Source organism: Megascapheus bottae, chromosome 20 (assembly GCF_031878675.1).
Source record: "Megascapheus bottae isolate mThoBot1 chromosome 20, mThoBot2.hap1, whole genome shotgun sequence".
Classification (NCBI taxonomy): Eukaryota; Metazoa; Chordata; class Mammalia; order Rodentia; family Geomyidae; genus Megascapheus; species Megascapheus bottae.
In genome coordinates, this window is record NC_143528.1 from 13,086,989 (window position 1) to 13,108,973 (window position 21,985).

The window sequence follows — 21,985 nt, forward strand, 5'->3', positions numbered from 1 at the left end:
AGACTACACCCACCTCTTCTGCTAGATCTCATAAAGGGCAGAAGAAAACACTATGGCCCTATTCAGCTATGCATCATCATGACTGCACAGTTTTGTCTTCTCCCTCCTCCACTTCCTTTCCTCCCTCCAAATCTCTTAGTATGTTTCAATATCGCCCAAGCCAGCCATCTTCAATGTCTTTCTGAGTGCTTTGAAATGCTGTTATTGTTATATCTGGTAAAACGGAAGAATGCCCAAATTTTCTCTTTTGTTTCCCTACATGGCTGGGGATCACAATGCGCAAAAAGGCACTGGGATTCCTTAAGTCATCTTTTTGTTTTACACTAGGCATTGAGATCATTAGGAAAAATAGTAACAGATGATTTCTTCAAGTCAAAAACAGTAAATAAAATGATCTATTGGCTGGCTACAACTACTGGGTTAATTATATGAAGCATAAGGCATTTGTTAAGCCTGATTAGAGTTTAGCATTAAACAGAGGGGTGTCTGGGATGAGAAAATAAGTCTGAAAAACAAAATCTGCTACAAAATGTATTTGGTTTTGGGTTTAGCTATTTGTTCCCCACTACCCTCCATCCTAAATATACAATTCATCTATACTCACTCTTTTCCGATGAGGACTAATTTCTAGCTTCATCACCGCACATTTGTTTAAAGTATTTAGGCGCCTATAAAGCAAAGAAATGACATTAACATAGAAAGAAAACCTTGATGGAGGATCTATATTATTTCCAAATTCACGAGTTTCTTTAAACTCACGAGCAATAAATATGGCTGATTAGGAAACAAATTCTTAAAAAGGAAATCACACACACAAAAAATCACAGTGATTCATACCTGTAAACCTAATTACCTAGAAGGCTGAGATTTGAGCATCATGATTTGAAGCCAGCCCAGGCAGGAAAGTTCATGAGACGCTCACTACAATTAATCACCCAAAAAGCTGGAAGTGGAGCTATGGCTTAAATGGTAGAGTGCTAGCATTGTGCACAAAAATGCAGAGGCCCTGAGCTCAAGCCCCAGGATTGGTGTGCACAACTGCACGTACACACACACACGCACATGCATAAACACTAAAATTGTTTTAAAAATACTTTCTATTGCTTAAGCTTTGCATTTAAATTTGATATTTTATTACTTCATAGTAAAATGGCATGCTGTGGTGGCACTGGTTAAGTGTCCCAGCTCAGTGAGAAAATGTGCTCTTCCATCCACTCCCAGACTGAGCTATCAGATATCTAGTCTTTGCCAAGAAACAGGGGCTGCTCTTCTCCTTTTACAGAGAGAAGAACAGCAAGAACCAAGTAGAAATGTTGGCAACACAAACAATATATTCTACTTCATATTAAACAAGCCTTACTTCTCCCCAATAACTGTTATCTGCCTTATTATTAATTTAGGTAGTAATTTAAAATTTAACTTTTCTATCCAGAGAAGAAACCAAAGTTCTCTTTCGCACTCAATACTTTTTTACCTTTTAAGTTCTCTTTTGGTAGTCCTGGGGATTGAACTCAGGACCTCACACTAGTTCTGCAGGCCCTCTGCCAATGGAGCTCTTTACCTTCAGTTCCTCTAAGTGATGATACTGCACCCAGCTGTTTTGTGCTTTTGCACTAACTAGGATTACAGATGCATACATCACTGCACTCAGCCATTGGTTGAGATGGACTGTTGCAAACTTTTACCTCAAAGCTAGCCTTAAGGTGTGATACCTGCAGACCTCCACTTCCTAAGCAGCTAGGATTGATTATAGGCTTAAGCCACAGCACACAGCAAACATCTAGCTCTTTATGTATCTTCCTGTTCAAGAGAGCATTACATTTATTATACTGTCAGTAATGGCAAAAGATTGTAATTTTAAGGATCAAAAGCTTGTTGAGTTAAAGTAGATTAGAGTGACTGTTCTTTGGGACAGGAGTTGTAGTGTGATTGTGAACTTTCCTATTACCCAAAGGCCATGTCAAGCTAAAGTCAGGGGAATAAGATTGGGGGTGGAATTTAGTGGTAGAGCACTTTATTAGCATGTATGAGGCACTGGGATTGATCTTCAGCATCACACACACAAAAAATAAGCAAACAAAATCTGGGGAAATAATTTACTTTGATTGAAGTGAAATACTTAGAAAATCATGAGGGAATAATGAAAGGATTACAAAAAGACCTTCTAAATGTGCCAGGCTAACTGGCTCAAAAAAGACAGCCCCATGGGTGCCCTGACTTTTCAGTCCCATCATGATAATTACCACTGAGCTTTCCTCCAATGAACTTTGTGTGAGTGTGCATTCTGATACTTGATTTTGAACTCATGGGCTGAGTTCTATGACTTAATCTTTTCACTTTTTCACTTGAGCCACAGCTTCACTACCAACATTTTGCCGGCAAATTAACTGGAGATCAAAAGTTGCAAGGACTTTCCTCCTGAGACTGGCTTTGAGCTTCCATTCTCAGATTTCAGAGTAGTTTCAGACTATAGGCACGAGCCATCGGTAGCCAGTGATCAGTGATACTCTTTTTAAAAAGCTATTATCTTTAAGTAGTTGTACAAAGGGTTTTTCAATTTCAATCAATTTTCAATTCAAAGGGGTTTCAAAATCAGTGTATGAGTACTATGCCTCTTGATCAATGCCAAATAACTTTTAATATGTCTGTTTATTGTGTCAAATCTCCTCACCCATTTTCCAGAGTTCCCCCCCTAAAATTACAATTCTTATGTTTTCATGGGAAAGAATTTGATTTACTGATCATGTATTCTCCTCTGCAGGCTTTATCTTCTGATCCTGTCCTTGCAACTTGTCTGACAGAAATTTGGATGTAGGATAGAAAGTATTTCTGCTGGCTTGATAAGCTTGCCTTTGATTTTCTAGATTATGTGGGTGCCTGTTTAGAGAATAAACAAAGATAACGCAGAGTGTCTATGTTCAGAAAAATTCTCTCTGTGGCCAGGGAGGGAAAGAAAACAAATAACCAGGAACAAATCTGCAGACTTAGAACGTCAGGGCAGAGAAAGGTCCCTCTCTAAACGTCAGGGCAGTGAAAGGTCCCTCTCTAAGGGGCATCAATCAATAACTTCAATGGCCCACACCGACCATGTTTCAGTTCTCCAATAGTCTGAAGATTTAAAGAATCTGGAATGGTTACAGTTAGTCTCAGGTCTGGGTTTCATTAATCAAACATGTAATCCAATACCTACTTGACTCTATTTGGGCTTTAATGGTTGAGTGGTGTTTATAACTGAATTTACTAGGCATAGAGGACTAGGGGGTTGGAAAGGGTTTATTTCACAATTCTAGATTTGAGTTAAAAACAACAGCAGCAGCAACAACAACAACAACAAAGACTCAGGAGGCTTGTCTTATAAAACTCAATTTTCTATTTTTTTATGCCAGTAACACCAGGCCAACAACCTTTCAATCCTGAAGTTATCTCCTGGGTTTTTCTCTGTGGTGTCTCTTTTGAACCTCCAGGGAATGCCTATTGACTGACAGAATCTGCTTTTCTTACTGAAAGCCAGCAATGACATTAAGTAGTAGTTCTATCTAGGAAAGACATGGACTTAGCAGTTACAAGAGCTAAGAAGGAAGAATGAGAAGACGGACTGCAGAGGTTAGTTACTGAGCACAAAAACAGATGATGACTAAGTCAAAGCATTCTATGACAGACTACGAACGGTAGCTATAATTACCATTAATTTATGATGCACTTTAAAATGGGTAGATGGAAGGACTTTAAATATTCTCAGCAAAAAATGATAAGCCAGCTCACCAGTGACTCACACTGATAATTCTAGCTATTAAGGAGGCTGAGATATGAGGATGGAGGTTCAAAGCCAGCTAGGCAAGCAAGTCCATGAGATTTAAGACTCTTATTTCCAATTAACTACAAAAAGCTGGAAGCAGAACAGTGGCTGAAGAGGTAAAATACTAGCCCTGAGCTTTAAAAAGAGCTCAGAGACAGCATCCAGGCCTAGCAAAATGAAAATAAAAAAAATAAATAAGCATACACTACTGGCATCTGCCCATCATAAGGTTACATTCATGTGTTGAAATATCAAATTATAGCCCATAAATATGAGCAATTATTATGACAATTGAAACTTTTTTTTTTCTGTGCTGGCCCTGAGGCTTGAACTCAGGACTTAGTATCTCTGAGCTGCTTTTGCTTGAAGCTACTGCTCTACCACTTGAGCCATTGCTCCACTTCAGGCTTTTTCTGTACTTAATGGAGATCAGAGGCTCACAGACTTTCCTGTCTGGGGGGCTTTGAACCACAATCCTCAGATCTTAACCTCCTGAGTAGCTAGGATTACAAGTGTGAGCCACTGGCACCTGGCTTCAATTAAAACTATAAAAACGTACTTCTAGCTATACAACTGGGGCACAATGCTAAGTATACTTCATGTGTATTATCTCTTTATCCTTGCAACTCTATGATGTAGATATTATGATTTATTTTCCCTTTGTAAGTGAGGAGGCTTGGTGTGATCACAAATCTAGCCCACAAACATCAGAGTCAAATAGGGTGGCTCATACTCAAACCACTATACTTCTACATTAATTTCTAAAATAGTAATAACAAAATATGGAGGCAGCACATATCTTAAGTAGGATTATTTGAGTTGTTGAAACAAAGGTATCATCAGCTATCTGTTCAGAAGCATCAAAGAGCCCTCCTTCCCAGGGCTCAGCTCCACAGGAATGTGTGGGCCTTATCTGCTAGGCGACTGATACCTTGTTCTGAAGAGGAAAGGTCCACATGGAGTTTAAGAGTTTTTGTTCTAAGCCATGTTGTATTTGAAATAAAAACAGGGAAAAAAAAGCAGGAAAGTAGAAGGCAGAAAGAACTTTTAAAATAAAACCTGGAAAAAAGTATCATTCCAATTCTCAAGATATGTTCTGGGAATTACTATAAATGTGTCAAGAAATTACTTGCTGGCTAGGCATAGTGCTACACACATATAATCCCAGCTTTGTGGGAGGCAGAACTAGGAGAACCAGTCCCAGAAAAAAAAAATCCCATACAACTTTTATCTGAAAAATAACTCCAAAAGAAAATCTGCAAGGAGTTGGGAGTGAGGCTTAAGCTATAGAGTACTTACCTAATAAGAGGAACATTGAGTTCAAAGCCCACAATCACAAATAAAGGAACAGGCTTACTTGTTTCCCTTTAAATATGCTGCCTTTTCTATTCTATTGAAGGGCTATTTTAAAACAAAGTTCATACTTAGTAATATAATTCTTGGTCATCATCAAATTTTGTATTTTAGACAGGATCATTGTTCTCTAAAAAGCAAACATAAGCTTTTATTTTATGTAAAATAAAAGCCCATTATAGCTACATTTCTGCTGCTGCCCTGAGCAAAAAAAAATGTTACCAGATGCCAACTCCTGCCAGCTTTCGAATCAAAGGAGTTGTATGACCTGAAAATGTTTTAGGAATGAGTGTTATTTATTTATTTTTGGTCCCTATTGTTGTTTGGGTTTTGGGTAGGTCCTGGGTCTTGAACTCAGGGCCTGGGCACTACTGTCCTTAGTTTTTTCTTTTTTGCTAACGGCTAGCACTTGAGCAGAAGTAGAGCCACAGCTCTACTTTGGCTTCATTAGTGGTAAGAGTCCCATAAATTTTCCTGCTTGGAGATCCTCAGATCTCAGTATTCTGAGTAGCAGAGATTATAGGTGGAATATTTGTATTTTTAATAAAGAACAGTGCTAGCTAGGGCACTCCCAGGCTCCTTTCTAATACCTATATATAAAATATTGCCCAGGACAAGAGAGAAGTGATATTGGCAAGAGAAATAATTTAAGACTTGGTAAATCTATAAACTAAGTTTCTGTTACTGAAGTAGCAAATCGACTGTTCAAAATATTTTAACACAAAAAGATGAATGTCAGCAAAAAGCCTGTCAGTAGAGAGGGAACTTCACAATTCACAAGGCGACATTTTAAAATGCACTATAGCACTGTTGTTTGTTCTTGGAATTGCACAGGGAGAAGGTTGGGGTATTGGTTTGCTTTTTGCTTTTGTTCATAATACTGGGGATTGAACCCAGGGACTTGTGTATGCAAGGCCCAAGCACTCTCCCTGTACCTATAAGATGGTCTTTGGAATAAGCTGGACTAGCAAGTGAGGTGAAGATCACATAATTAGTGAACCAGGCCTCTCAACTATGTTATGAACTTGGAGGAATTTGTAATATACTCCCAAGGAAGGAACTAAAAACCACTGTCTGTGGTGTCTATTTTCTTCTGACATCTGTTTTGTCTCTCAGTTGCCTATCATATGAGTTTCATTCTTATGCAGCCTCTCTTGTTTTTAAACTGTGGGTTTTTTTTTTGTTTTTGTCCTTTCTTTTTTGGTGCCTGGGATCGAACACCGGACGTTGCATTTGCTAGGCAAGCTCTTTGCCACTGAGCTACATCCTAGTCCCTTATGTAGTCTCTTTCTGTGAACACATAGGGGAGGGACCATGACTTTGCTGGACAAAAACACTGATCTATTAATGTAAGTTTAAAAAAGTTTCTTTTTAAAAAAGAAAATCCAACTCTAAGCCTTTCTGCAAAGCTGGGTCTGATTCTTGCATTTAAAAACAAAAACAAAAACAAAAACACTTGACACGCATCCAACAGTGCATTTCCTTCCATAGGCTAACCTGTGATGTGTTCTTTTATGCATGACAAAACTGAGCCCAACTGGAATACATGGCTGAAGCTGAAAGGGGTGTAGGGTTAGAGTTGCTTTTAAGGTTTTGCTTTCTACAAAGGATCTCAAAGAGCAGATTCCTCCTCCTTCTCGAATGGGTAGTGGCTTCCCCAGTGTGGTCAAAGCAAGTGTAACTCACAGAATGCAAAGGAGGCTCTTCCCTTCAATAAAAGGAAAACTGGACTCCAAACTGGTATGAACACAATCAGACTTTGACTGTTTTGCTGCCGTGCCACTTTTCTGACCCAGAAATTCCTAAGCTGTTGATACTGCCAGAAAGCCTCACTCCCTATGTGGCTTAAAATGTGTGAAACAGATGAACTGATGCAATGCTTAAATAGTTTCTAAGATGCGTCTCATGAGTGATCTCATTCATATGAGGAATTGAAAATAAATTAATTCTGCCCCAGAGTTAAGCATAAAAACATCTAAAAAATGTCTGCAGTAGCTCATATGACAGATGTAGGTGTCCTCTCCCCAAAATGCATGGATGGGGATATTTTTTCATTCATGATGGTATTATTCACTGCCATATAGGACTTGAAATTAGGTTTCTTTCAGAAAACGTGTCTATATCCTATATGCTTCTATCTGGTTATTTAAACTCAACCAGAAAAGTTAACAGTTTCTGTGGTTAACAATGCATTGTTTTCCATGGTTTAAAAAAAATGCAATATTTTCCCCATATACCATTCTAAAGGAACAACTCATGCTTTCTTGAAAATCACTGAAGTAAACTGATTCTAATAACACTGTATTAAAAAATAAGGCCCCCCCCCCAAAGAAACCTCTCAGAGCTACTAAATTCTTTGCCAACAATGGTAAACAACATACTCCAGTATGTTGCACCTTAAAGATTTTTTTCTAAGTTAAAATAAACACTGAAATTAAAGGAGAATTTTCACAGTATTTCTTTAACTTGATGTATGGATAATGTATTCCTTCTCCTGCACCCTTGAATTCAGATGTTAGGTTTTAGGTCAGGAGAAAAATTATAAAGGCTGAATAAGGACGAATAAAAACATCATGGTTTTAAAAGGATTATCAGGGTCCCATCACTGCTGGTCTCAGGTTTTATTGCTTCCACTTCATTAAACCCACAACTACTGACTGAGCTTGAAGAGACACCAGCATTTAGACAAAGATTTCTGACAGTTTTATTCACAGTTCACATCAATGCTCCTTTACTGCCTGTCTCCTGTATGTTAAAGACTGTGCTGAGGTTATTTTATAACCTGCTTAATCCTACCCTTATAAAACCTGAGGAAGCTCCAGGTTCTGAGAGCTTTCCTGGGATTCAGAGGATGGTCCTGACTCCCCAATGTCAACAACATACCCTCTCTGAATGTGTTGCTCCTCCTTTACCACAGCAGCTTTAACTCTGTTTGGGTTACCTGCTTGGGACTATGTTCTCAATTATATTAAGTATTTAAAAACACTATTCTTAGTTTCCATACTACAGAAACTGTACTGTTTCAATGGTCATAGAGTTATGCTGTCAAGTCTGGGATGACACTGAAAATGTCTTCAATCAGTATGAGTAGTATTTTAACTGCAGTGTTACATAATAGCATTCTGGGTTATTTTCCATGAAAAGGCCTATAATTTAGAGCAAAGTAAATCAGTGTACCATTTCCTAATCAAAGATCCAATCTGTCCTGGTTCCAGTAGCTCATGCCTATAATCCTAGAAACTCAGAGGGCTGAGATCTTGAGGGTCACTGTTTTTCAGCCCAGGTAAGAAAGTTCATTAGATTCTTACCTGTATCTTATCTTTAGCTAACCATCCGAAAGCTTGAAAGGGAGCTGTGGCTGGGAGCTGTGGCTTAAGTGGTAGAGTGCTAACCCTGAGCAAAAAAAAAAGCACACAGACAGCAGCCAGGCCTTGAGTTCAAGCTCCAGTAATGGAGCATGTGAGTGTGTACACATACACCAAGAACACTACCAAAACTCAGTGCTGATTACGACATTCTTAAGAGAAAATGAAAACACCCATAACATGTCCATTTACCTGCATAGAGCCTCAATGGCATCTCTGTCCAGAAAATCATGCTCTCTTTTAACCAAGTTAATATCAATGGGAAACAGGAGATCTGTTAAAAGAAAAAAAAATGGAAAAACTATTGAGCACCTAGGTTCAGCTCAGTATAGCAAAGGGAAAGGAACTCTCAAAACAATGTGGTATCCTTGCATTCAGGACAGACCCCTCATTCTGTATCACATTTTTTTTTTTGAAGAACAAAGCAGCTTTTCAAGATAATTTTGTATCTAAAAGAGCTCAGAAACTTGTCTTAGAAACATGCAGTGTTGCTTCTTGCCAAAATGGTTCAAATGGACTGACCAAGGAGCTTCCTTTTAAAATGAGGCTTTTTATTTTTAAAATCTGTACCTTTGTTCACAAGTAACAAGGGAAGAGACAACGAAAACAAGCACAACTAAGCCAAGGAAAGATCTAGAGATCAATGGACATGATTGTCAAAGGGACAAACCCATCAGCAAGATATCAAGAACTAAACAGAATTCAAGACATGATATTTTCAAACAAAATTAGCCCTTCAATATGGGTTCTTAAGGAATCCATGTAATTCTGCTTAAAACAAAGGGCTAGATATACAATGAATGTAAAACAAACAAAAAACAGAAAGGAGGAAAATACAAAGGAAGGAAATACTCAACTCAAAGGAAGAATTTCCTTCTCAATGCTGTTTTAAAAAGAGTCCAGAGATGTCGTATAGTGACCTCCACAGCCTGCGAAGGTTAGGGCGGGATGGAAAGGCGAAGAGAAAGTGAAAAGGTACAGAACTGCTGTTGGTGGGATGCATAATTTTTAATATCGATAGCACACTGTATTTCTGATGGTTAAAATCATTGCATTCTTTCAAAAGGGCGAATAGAGAAGATTTTGAGATATGACAACTGCCCTGTTCTGATGGCTACATTTAATGAACAGATTATTAAATATTCGTTAAAAATAACTGACATAATTATATTTTAATGTTATTTACATTAAAACTTATTTAATAAGTAAATGTATATTGAAATATAATTTTAAAAATTTGCTTCTTGGGTTTCAGGTCTTAGATAAAAATCTCTGCACTTAAAAGACAACCTCCACACAGATAAAGGGCAATCAATAAGGGCTGGGAGGAGAAAGACTAACAGAACCATAGTGGAAACTTACAATAGACCTGAAATTCCACTGGATAAAGCTATCAGGGTAAATAATAGGCCTTCTCAGTGGAAGCCATGTACAGTATCAGCATGCCTACAACTCAGAGGATCAAAGAAAAGTCAAAGAAGGACAATCACAGCAGGACAATCATCATTTAAACAATGCCCTTGAGTAGCTAATAGGATAGCAACCAAGGTGGCTAACTGTAATTTGAGAGACAAAGGTAACTATAATGTTCTAGTTCTCAAATTGAGTAGAGAAAACAGGATTTTTACTAGTTACTGACATAACCACTTGGGTTTACAGAGAAGTATGGAACTCTTTTAAAAAAACTGCTGAAAACAATCAAAATTAATTATCAATGAAAATCAATTCCTCCCTTGCCCCAAAGGCAAAGGCTGGAATACTGAGGTGGTTTTGTGAATAATAACATGCAGGCCAATGAAGTAGCTTCAGTCCAAAGAAGGATGAAGGAATATACAGAATTCAGTATCACAAGATTGTATTGCTTCATTAACATACAGTCTCTCTTAAGCAAATGACTAGTGTCTTTGTCACAGTGGGAATAAAAAAGAAAGCTTATAGGGGCAGGGAGTTTGGCATAGTTGTAAGGGTGCTTGCCGAGCATGCAGGAAGACCTGGGATTGATTCTTCAGTGCATATATACATAGAAAAAAGCCAGAAGTGTTGCTGTGGCTCAAGTGGTAGAATTCTAGCCTTGAGAAAGCCCAAGGACAGTGCTCAGGTCCTGAGTTCAAGGCCCAGAACAGGCAAAAAAGAAAAGTAAGCAAGCATGCTAGCTATCTTACAGTGAATGTATGGTGAAATGTAAATTAGAAAATGGAAGGAAGTTCCTGGTCACTAACGGGCATGGGTGTGTTACATAACAGAACTGATAGCAAAGAACATATATTTAATACTTACAGTAAGATTAAATCTATAAACACAAATTTAAAAACTCACATGCTTGTTAAGTATATGAGACAAAGCAACTGTGTTCTTTTAGCAATTTATAACTTAGGATACCACCAGTTGTGCCTACCATTATTTTTCTGACTCAAATTAACTATAAACCTTTTCTTAAAGAAGATGGTAGCGACTAAATAGGAGGAATGTCAAAAATTAAAATGAGTAATTTGTCCTATTTGCATAGTTTCATTTTTTAAAAAATGGAAATTGGTTTCTAAAAGATGAAAGCTTATTGATGTGGAGAAGTTTTCTGAACCCAACTTCCAGCTTGAGTTTAAAGGCAGGAAGCAAAAATTGTCAAGTACCAAATTAAAGCTCAACAGGAAGTGGAGGAATGTGTGGGCTGGCATGTGGTTATATGTCTGTGCTCCCAGGTCCCAATGGCCGGATGGTGGAGAGGAAATGACAACTTTGAACAATGTAATGTACTTCTCACAGGTGAGCTGATGCTTCAAAGAACCTGGAAACACAACAGATCCCCTAAATGTCATTCATGAAAATACCGTCTACATTTTAGGGCTGTAAAAGAAACAAGATAAGAGAAGAGAATTGAGCTTGAACAAACAGAGCTATCACAAAAAGGTGCCACTCCACAGCAAACTAACACCCAAAATGATGGTAAATGAAGGAAATTTAATTTTTAAACTAAACACAAAGAGAGCAATTTTAGCATTGTTGCAAATACAATTATTTCTTTCTATTTCCAGGAGAGCTGTGAATGGGAAACTTAATTGAGTGCTTTTTCCCTCCCACTGCCAAAGCTTTTAACAGGTCAAAAATTCCCTCAGAAGGAAAGATTAGCAACATTACTAGGCATTAAAAAGATATCTTTTTTTTTTAAAAGAACAAAAAATAATTTGAAGGTATTGTGTGAAATGGTAGAACATGAAGATATTTTAGAATCTACCACTAGATTCAGATTCTGTATCTTCACTGCAAAAAATATCAGCCTTTGTTACCAAGAGGAAAACTGAAATATCAGCCTTCATTACCAAGAGAGAAATTGTAATTTTAGCTACTTAGGTGGCTGAGAATTGATGATCAAGGTTCAAAGTCAGCCTGAGCATGAAAGTCCGTGAGACTCTTATCTCGAATTAACTACTAGAAAACCAGAAGCGATGCTGTGGCTCAAGTGGTAGAGCACTAGTGAAGAGCACAGGGCCAGTGCCCAGGCCCAGAATTCAAGCCCCATGACTGACCACAAAAAATTAATTAATTAAAAAAATCACTCTTTACCCAGCTTTGTTTTAAAATTATCTACAAGATGGAATTTACTGGTTTACCTCTGTGATCATTTTTAAATGATTTGATGTAGAACGCAATAACTCACCCATCTCAGTGAATGGCTTGTTCATCTGAACATGTGCAGAACACATGCAGGGAACCCAGAAATTCTGAAAAGTCTCAGAGTATGAGGGAGACATAGATGTTCTTCCTTCTCTAGTCCTAGCACCTCAGTTCCCAGTGATCTCCCCCTTCCATACCCAGGGCACTAATGAGAAGATCAGACGGCCATCCAGACAGAATAAATTCAGCCCAAATGCTGGTTTATGTTTCTTAATTAAAGGATGAACACTGACTTATAAACAATGAATATCCAGGAGAGATTAGTTGTAAGTCATGACCAACAAAGCATCAGAATGTAGATTAAGGAGCTCTTAGAAAACATTTTAAAACCATGATCAACTTAAGGCAATAGCTGTGAGACATTTACTAAAAAAGCAAAACAAACAGACAACCAAATGACAATCATCTATTACCGTAAGTGACTAAGATAATGGAGGCAAAAAGCTATGCATCATCCCACAGCAGTTTTTGACAAAAATTAAGGTCTGACTATATCAAGCATTAAGTATACATGGACACATCTTTACTGGTCAGAGTAAAAAAATCTATATGAGTACCTTAGAATAATTTGCATAACCAATTGAAGTCAAATATACATATATATGTGTATATATATATATATTTACAATTTAGTAACTGGTTTCCCATGTATACATGAAAGACAAATCACTCTACAGGAACTGCCCAAGAGAACACAAAACTCTTCAAAACAGCAGTTTACAAAAACAACTGAATGTCCACTAAATGACGGCCAATAGTATATATGTGTGCGTTGGTGCTTGAACTCAGGACTTTGGTGCTGTTGCTTTTATACTGGAGGCTGTGCTCCACTTTCCACTGCTTGGTGTTTGACTGAAGAGTTTCATGTACTTTCCTGCCTGGACTTCCTTAGATCTCAGACTCCTACGTATGTAAGGATCACATGAGCACTCACTGGGGCCCGATCTAGCTTTTCTTCTGAGTGGTGGTAAAGTACTCTACTTTTTTTTTTGCCAGTCCTGGGGCTTGAACTCAGGGCCTGGGCACTGTCACTGAGTTTCTTTTTGCTCAAGGCAAGCACTCTACCACTTGAGCCACAGCACCACTTCTGGAATTTTCTGTTTATGTAGTATTAAGGAATTGAACCGAGGACTTTGTGCATGCTAGGGAAGACACTCTACCACTTAAGCCACATTCCCAGCCCTACTACATTATTTTTAAAAGTGAAATATTTAAAAAACAAAATGTTGGAAGATGATTCATAGATCACAAGCTATATACCAGAATTTAGGATTATATAGATTTAAATAAAGATGGTATTCCTAGCTTACCTTCATAAAGCTGTGCGTATTGGGGAAAACCAGTTGCTCGCAGCCAGTCACAAGCTTCCTTGGCCTCGATTTCTACAACAGAACAGAAGAGAGACAAAATGTTAGCCATGTATTTTATTCTTCACATATTCCTTTATAAACTGATTTTAATAGATAAGCAAGTCTGTTTGACTAAGCAAACACAAAATCCATGTGACTTAAACATTTAAATTTTTTTTTTTTTTTTGCCAGTCCTGGGCTTGAGTCAGGGCCTGAGCACTGTCCTTGGACTTTCACAAGGTAAGAGCTCTACCACTTGAGCCTCAGCACCACTTCCAGCTTTTTTCTATGTATGTGCTACCGAGGAATCGAACCCGGGTCTTCATGCATGCTAGGCAAGCATTGTACCACTAGGCCAAACTCCCAGCCCTACATTTTAAATTTTTATGTACCTTTTTCATATAGTTATATGTCTGTCCTTTCAGAGAAAACACATGAGCATATAGACCAGTGACACAGCCCTTGCTTCTCGGATTGAGGGCCCTGGGTTCAGTCCCCAGCATGGTGGAAAGAAAAAAGAAGAAGAAAAGGAGAGCCCCCCCCTCCCCAAATGGAATCCTAAAAGTAAATTAAATTGCAACTTTTACAGTGCTTGGGTTACAGGTGATTATAAAACCAAAACAGTAAGTAATCCTAGCTACTCAGGAGGCTGAGATCTGAGGATCACAGTGCAAGGCCAGCCCTAGCAGAAAAGTCTATGAGATGCTTATCTCCAATAAATTACCAGGAGAAAAAAAAAACAAAGCCAGAAGTGGATCTGGGACTCAAGTGGTAGAGTGCTAGCCTTGAACAAACGTGGCTCCAAAACAATGCCGAGACCCTGGTTCAAACTCCAGGGCAAATTTTAAGATAGTTGCTAGCCTGGCTGCTCTATTTCCTTTCACTCAACATAAATCCACCGAATACATCCTCAACCTAGACCTAGAGAAGGACATACTGGGGCACAGTTATAAACCTTGTGACACCCAGGGGCTGGAGCAGATGTTACTGCAAAATGACTATAGGAAGACCATACTTAGTTCAGGAGAAGAAGAGGCCCAGAGGCCCAGGCTGCCCCTCACATGCAGGGCCATCCCAACATCCCAAAGCAAATCCCACAGAGCCCTGGCAAGCTGAGATGCCTAATCAAGCTCCTACTTCCCTGTGGTTAAACGGCTTGTAGATAGTATTGATAAACAGAAAGGCCAAGAGCAACTGACACATGGTGTTAAAACTCACTCAAGCACGTATTTACAATCCCGTTAAAACTGACTCACACAGGAGGTTCAGGGTACATTAATTAGTTTCTCTGTTTGCACAAAGAATATTCCTTTCAACTCCTCTTCCCAGTCTCCTCATGCCATTAAGACTACTTAGCTATGGAAGGCTACTCACTCCTTAGGAGCAGGTCTCAACACACTGCTTAATTCAACCCAGATTCAATTTTTCATTAAGCCTCTGTCTGCTGAGCTACATAGGAAGCCGATGGTCACTGACATAAGTACAGGAATCACACACATTTTATTTTCACCTACAAACTTTATGGCTCCCCAGCATTTCTTTTCTCTCTCTCTTTCTTCCTTTCTTTCTTTATTTCTTCCTTTCTCTCTTTCTTTCTTGTCTATTTTCTTTTTTATAAGTTCCTTGGCTTTTTAAGAAAAATAATTAAGAAAACTCAAATTCACCCAGACAAGTAAGCGTATCTGAGTACTGGGTATACCAAGGAGAAACACAACCATCTAATTTTCCATGCTAGTTAATACACAAACTAAAACAATTATGGTACTAGAGTGGAAATAATTGGCATGGCAAAGCATTCTTTCATGAATCTTTCTAGTTTAGCATTGAAAGTGGCATTATGAAAGACAAGATACAGGACTGAATTGTAGAAAGGATTTCAATATCTGCACCAATATGCAGAATGGTTTTATGTGACTGACTAAACTTAACTCCGTCCCCCTGGGCAGAATTCCCCTGGGGATTTGAACTAAGGGCCTCATAGTTGCAAGATGGATGCTCTATTATTGAGCCAGCTTTTTATTCACCACTGGTGACTTTTGAAACAAGGTCTCAGTTCTTGCTTGGGCACACATTTATAGACTTCAATCTGCCTGTTTACACTTCCCACACAGCTAGATGGCTCTGGCCACCACATCTAGCTGCTGGTGGATGTCAAGAAGGGGTCTTGAAAACTTTTTTTTTTTTTGCCTGGGTTGACCTGGAGCTATGAAACACCCTCTTCCAGCCTCCCAAATTTTCAGGACAACAGATTCGAACTACCAGCATCGAGCCTACGTTTAACATTTTGTAATTTATATATTTAATACATGTACCTTGTCTCTGTAAGGAATTAAGGAAGCTTTAAATAAAACTATAAAAATACTTTCTAGGAAATTATATTGTGGGGGGGAAGAGAAAGAAAAGGAAGTTCAACATTTCTTTGTTTTTTGCCAGTTCTGGGGCTTGAACTCGGGGCCTGGGCACTGCCCTTGAGATTTCTTTTGCTCAAGGCTAGCACTCTTACCACTTGAGTCACAGTGCCACTTTTGGCTCTTTCTGTGTATGTGGTACTGAGGAATTGAACCCAGGGTTTCATTCATGCTAGGCAAGCAATCTACCATTAAGCCACATTCCCAGCCCCATTTCATTTTTATTTTATTTTTTTATTGTAATTAATAAAAGGGTTACATGATTTTTGCCAGATAGAAGGTGCATTAATTCACATACATTGATACCTTTTCACATGTCTTGGTCCCCATTACCCTCCCCTTCCATTTCAGTTTTTAAAGAGAAGAAATTGCTTTTTTTCCTCAGTGTCCCTCCTCTCCACCAAGACAGATATGGAGGGGAAAAAAAAGATATATTTTTTTAATACATACATCTTAGTTAACTCATTTCTTCTGGCCTAACCTTAAGCATTACTGTCATACTATACTAACCACCAAATAGGAATACTTAAAAAAACCACATGTATTATTTGTAATACAATGTGAACCTGAGTTTATAGCCAGGTCACGTAAGGAATGTGTTTGAAGTTTCACTCCCAACTCAAGCCATTACTTTCCTTCATTTCCAAACTAAAATTCCAGCTCTCCAGCCCCTCCTCTTTGCAGAGAATCCATCTATAACTTGGGTTCACCAAAATTCCTGAGTTATAGTTAGATGCCATCTGTCCCCCATACTGCCTACAACATCAGTCTAGAGTGGTTTTCAAAGCCCTCTATGTGGTATATTAGTTCAGTTTTCAGTTTCCAGTCCTCCTTCAGTCTCCTGTCCCTCCCCCCTTCCCTAACTGTAATATCCCCCCCTTCCTTCAAGGTTAAGATCAACCCCCAAGCTTCTGTCAATGTATCTTCTGCTTATGTGCAAAGCCTGATTTGAGCACTGAGTGTCAGGTAAAGTTCATTTATTTACTTCAGGCACCCAATCTAAAAGGTGTATTTCTTATACCATCCACCAGATAAAATGATTGCTAAGAGCCACTGAGATCTGAAGATCCAGGTTCAAAGCCAGCCTTGGTAGGAAAAAAAAATCTGTGAGACTCTTATCTCCAATTAACCACCAAAAAGTCAGAAATGTCACAGGACAAATGCCACAAGAGTCAGAATACTAGTTAGCCAAGAGCACCGTGAGTGTTGGAAAAAAAAACAAAAAAAAACAAAACCCAAATAAACTTTCTATTGGCAGATGCCATAGTGGGAGAGAAAATAGAGACAGAGACCTACGGAATTGCCATCTTTTTTCCTAAAAGGCAGGTTCATTCCTTTAGCAAGAAACAAAATTTAAACTACTAAAGAAAAACATTCACTTGGCCAGGAGTTTTGGCCTAGTGGTTAAAGTGCTTGCCTAGCGTGCATGAAGACCTGGGTTCGATTCCTTAATACCACATACATAGAAAAAAAAGCCAGAAGTGGTACTGAGGCTCAAGTGGTAGAGCTCTAGCCTTGAAAAAGTCCAAGGACAGTGCTCAGGACCTGAGCTCAAGCCCAGGACTGGCAAAAAAACAAAAACAAAAACAAAAAAAAAAGAAAAACATTCACTTAACACTTGAGTCACCTTAACATCTCCCCAAAGCTAGTTCTGGGGATTTCTAGTTGTCAGGGTATGATTTTTTCCTTGAGGATTTGTGAGTGGTGGTGTGAAAACTAAGAGGAGGATTTTTTTTTCTTTTAAAACAAATATTCCCCACTGGGCAAAAATGCCATCTGAAAAGAAAAACATAATGGAAACACAATGAGTCTTTTATACCTGCCTGGGCCTTTGCTATAAAACCAAGAGACAAATGTGTTAAGGAGGAAACAGGAAATTTTTATTGGAAGCAGCTTGTAGTCCTTGGTCATTTCACAAAGCAGTTTTGCACTGTTAGATTAATAGGCACCAGGAGATTCTGTGTGTAGTTGGAAACCATTAGGCCATAGATAGGTACATTTCCTACCACTATGAGATGAACATCCTCCAGTTATCCCTTAAGTTGGTAGAAATCAACTAAACCCATCAGCACTCTGCTGGGGTAGTTGACTCCACCAACAGAGTGAATCTAAGTGGATATCTTTTCTTCCTCCTATTATCTGCTGAGGGTGTCACAGTGGAGAAACTCTCAGGCTCTTCCCTACTTTTCCAGCACACCAGGCCAATTAGGACAGATGCAAATGTAAGCTGCATTTGTTTCTTAAATGCAATATACAGAAGGATAGGAATATTGCAAACATCTGAGCACTTTCCCTATCCCTTGGATTTCATGAACTATGACAAGTATGGGTAAAAGTTCATGGCAAAGTTGGTGCTCTTCCCGTTAGAGGGCTGCCTTAGGTATAGGTAGGTATTCAGTCAGGGCTTTCTGATCCAAACAAAAGTTCCTCATAGACTCATATCAAGATGAAAGACTGCTTACTGATCCTCTACAACCTAGCCAAGTTTGAAGGGCTATCCTGGACACAATAACTGTAAGAACAGCATACCTTTATACCTGTGGGTGGGCTTCACGGGCAGATCACCTGGATAAACAAATCATGTTTACGGAAAGGCAAGGGGATGTCAGGAGCCCTAAAGCCTGGATGGAGAAGGCACTGCATGGGGGCTTTGTAAGCCAGGAACCACTTACTTGCAGGTATGCTGATTTATTCAACAAAGCTTACATCTACCTTAAGCAAATGTCAATGTGATCATACAACATTAGGTATGATCAATATTACTTCTGTTCTGGATTCTTGCTGTGGATTATTCCAACAGTCCTAACTGAGCACCCTAATAGTTCATCCCAATAAAATCCTTGTTGGTCCAAGAAGAAATCTGAATCACTCACTGGTTAGCAACTACCTCTTTTGTGTCAGTCATAATTTCTACTGCTTTTTGAGATACAATCCACTCCCTCAGCCTGACTTGGCCTCTGCTAGTCCTTTTAGCTCTTGGAAGGCGGCCCCCCAACACAAGCTCTGACTAAGTTCCCAGGGTAACCCATGCTCTCTCCCTTGCCTTCAACAAATCCTCACTTTTTCATCCACTTGTACATCCCAAAAGACTCTTTGCACATTGGAACTGCACATATATTTGCCTGAAGCAGGAAAAGAAAAAAAATTCCACTAATATTTTTTCTATTAATATTTACCTTTCTTCTATCTAGAACATGAATCCCTTTTTCTTGGCATTTATAAAAGTAAATGTTAAACAACTGCCAAAGATATCAGGAGTTAACTATGCAAAATGAATTCCTACTAGAGCAAAGTCAGATAGCTGAATGCATGTTTAATATTTATTAAACTCCAATGTTATCTAATCACAGAAAAAGATTCTGACAGCATCTAGCAGCATTCCTGTGCTCAGGTGCCTAAAAACAATCTCTCCTGCTCCCTAAACTTCTGCATATATTTTGAAGATTAAAAAGGCCCAAAGCTTCTGAGAGGGCAGGGTCAACCACTCAGTCATGTTTTTCAAGCCACGTGATCTCACAGGAGCTGACCAAAATCCACCGAGAGGTATGTTCTAATATGGTCATAAATTTGGGCAAGCCCATTGGCCTTCTTTTCCCCTTCACTCACTATTTATTTATTGAACTAGGAGTACTGCCAGCTGTACTCAGCGACAATCAAAGGCCCAAGTTCCTGTCGTAAGAGGAAGTCAAGTGGAAAGGTACAATCCTCTGTCCTCAGGAATGAATTCCTTTCCTGTTGGCTATTCTAAGGGCTCTGTATCTGTTAGGTACCAAGCTTGCTGGTCCAGGCAGCACCAATGAGGCCTGTTTGACTGGGAAAGCCAAAGTCTTAACAAGGGTCTCTGTGTCCCCAACAAGAGTTCCTGTGTCCCTGCTTTTAACTACATAAATTGCCTGTGACTAGTCTGGACTGACCCCTCCCACTTCTATCTTCCTTCTTTCCCCATAACATTTATCATTTATTTTCTGTGTGTCCTCATTTGTGAAGCCTCAAAGAGCAGAATTCTTTATTTTATTCTCTGATCTATCCCCAGTACCTATACTGCTTTGTGGCAGAGTAATCAACTCAATCATTACAAAACAAAGACATACAAAAAAGCCACTGATTTGATTTCCATTCTAGTAAAATGATCTTAGTTTTTCCAACGAGGATGTACAAAAAGAAATAGATTTTTGCACTGTACCCTGGTGTACACATCATTGTATTCAATCAGGTAGCTATACATTCAAGTAAATACAGGGGTACATGTATGTATATGTAAAATTGAAGTGTTTGACCACACAGTAAATGATGTAGTCTTACATTTTCCTGCTCCCTAATTTCTGATGCATCTATCCTTTGTCCTATTTCTGCCTTTCAATTGGGCATCTTCTAGAACAGGTTCTAGTTCTTCAGTGAATACTCCAGATTTCTTATCAATTACATGGAAACATTTTTCCATGTAATATTGCATCATAATAAACTGCTTTAGAGCTGTTTCCCAACTTTAGAAATTTAGCAAAATTATTATTTTAAGCTTTACCATCTTTTTTAATGGACCAATTTCATCATCTCATGAAGGCTGTGTTTGTGTTATCATAGAGAACACAAAAGCAAATTATATTTCCTAATGCATATGCCCACTGCCCTCATACTACAGGTAAATCTGGATTTTTTTTCCTTCTGCTTAGTGATCTTTCATGTTTGTGGGTTTTTTTCCTACCAGCTGGCTGGAGTCCCCTTAGTAACAGGGGTTGGGGAAGTGAGGAAGCTGGTTCAGAGTTTGGGTCAGCTCTACACTCAAGGATCAAGGTTTTAGAGTCACCCAGCTTCCTGAGCCATCCATGTCTTGTCCTGATTCTGGCAACAGTAATCAATTCATATGCCCTCACTCATAAATTGCCAGGCTAGTTTCTCAGTTCTAGCAAGAAAGAAATTAGGTAGATTCACCTATTTCCTCCCCTCCTGCTTGTAGTGTGAAGACAGATATGTTGCTTTCTAGTAAAGAACATTCCTAGAAATAAAAGGGAGGGGTCGAGGACTCTTTTTTTTTTTTTAACCTGCTGACTATGATGACAATTTAATAAATGCTTTTGCTGTGAAAGAAGGAAACCTTGGGAGAAAACATGGCTATATCAAGTATTAAGTATTTGAAGTGACACTTCGGCAATGAAGAAATTAAATCAATTGCAGTTCCCCTTGGGGAGCATTTAGTACAAGGGTTTGCAAAGAACTGCTTTTAACATATGAACATGAAAAGGCAAATAATGCACCTCATAATGAGCGTTCTTCTCCCACTCAGCAACATATGAATAGAAGCTCAGGAGGGACAAGCCTGTCAATCAGGCACTCTAGATGACATGCTGAGCCACTGACCTCTAAGAACAGAAAACATTTCCCAATTAATTAAAAATAGGCATCTGCTCCTTCAAGAGGTCCAACTTAAACCTGAATAATCTATTAAGAAGGTGAGTACTGTATCATCACCTTCTTCTATTTCATTTCAGTCTGAGATAGGAAAAAAAACACGTTGGTATGTATACATACACTCAGCTAGAATTCTCTATCAAATATTAATATACTCCAAATTAAAAATTGTTTAGAATCACTTACAATGCTAGGTTTGTTTTGTTTTGTCAGTTATGGGGCTTGAACTCAGGGTCTAGGCACAGTTCCTGAAAAACTCAGGGTTTATGCTGTAACACTTTGAGCTATAGTGCCACTTCTGGTTTGCAAGTGGTCAAGCAGAGATGAGTCTTATGGAACTTTCCTTCCTTGGCTAGCTTCTAACCTGTGATCCTTGGATCTTAGCCTCCTGAGTAGTTAGAATTACAAGCATGAGGCACTGGCACCCAGCACAATGCTCGTGTTTTAAAGATGACAATGACATGGATTAAGATCCAAGAAAAGAAATGATGAAAGCAGTATATTTTTATTTTTTTTATTTTTTATTTTTTTGCCAGTCCTGGGCTTGAGCTCAGGGCCTGAGCACTGTCCTTGGACTTTCTCAAGGCTAGAGCTCTACCACTTGAGCCTCAGCACCACTTCCGGCTTTTTTCTATATGT

General features: G+C 38.8%; 1 protein-coding gene across 3 annotated transcripts in view; it reads right to left on the reverse strand.

The window, feature by feature from the left end:
- The window catches only part of Dlc1 (DLC1 Rho GTPase activating protein), a 337,813-nt gene that overhangs the window by 15,894 nt on the left and 299,934 nt on the right, over positions 1 to 21,985 (reverse strand). For all 3 annotated transcript variants that reach the window (XM_090353987.1, XM_090353984.1, XM_090353985.1), the window contains 3 exons: positions 13,494 to 13,565; positions 8,707 to 8,788; positions 605 to 668 (listed from right to left, as the gene is read on the reverse strand). In XM_090353987.1, the coding sequence (XP_090210113.1) occupies positions 605 to 668; positions 8,707 to 8,788; positions 13,494 to 13,565 (218 nt within the window). The remainder of the gene's footprint in view (positions 1 to 604; positions 669 to 8,706; positions 8,789 to 13,493; positions 13,566 to 21,985) is intronic.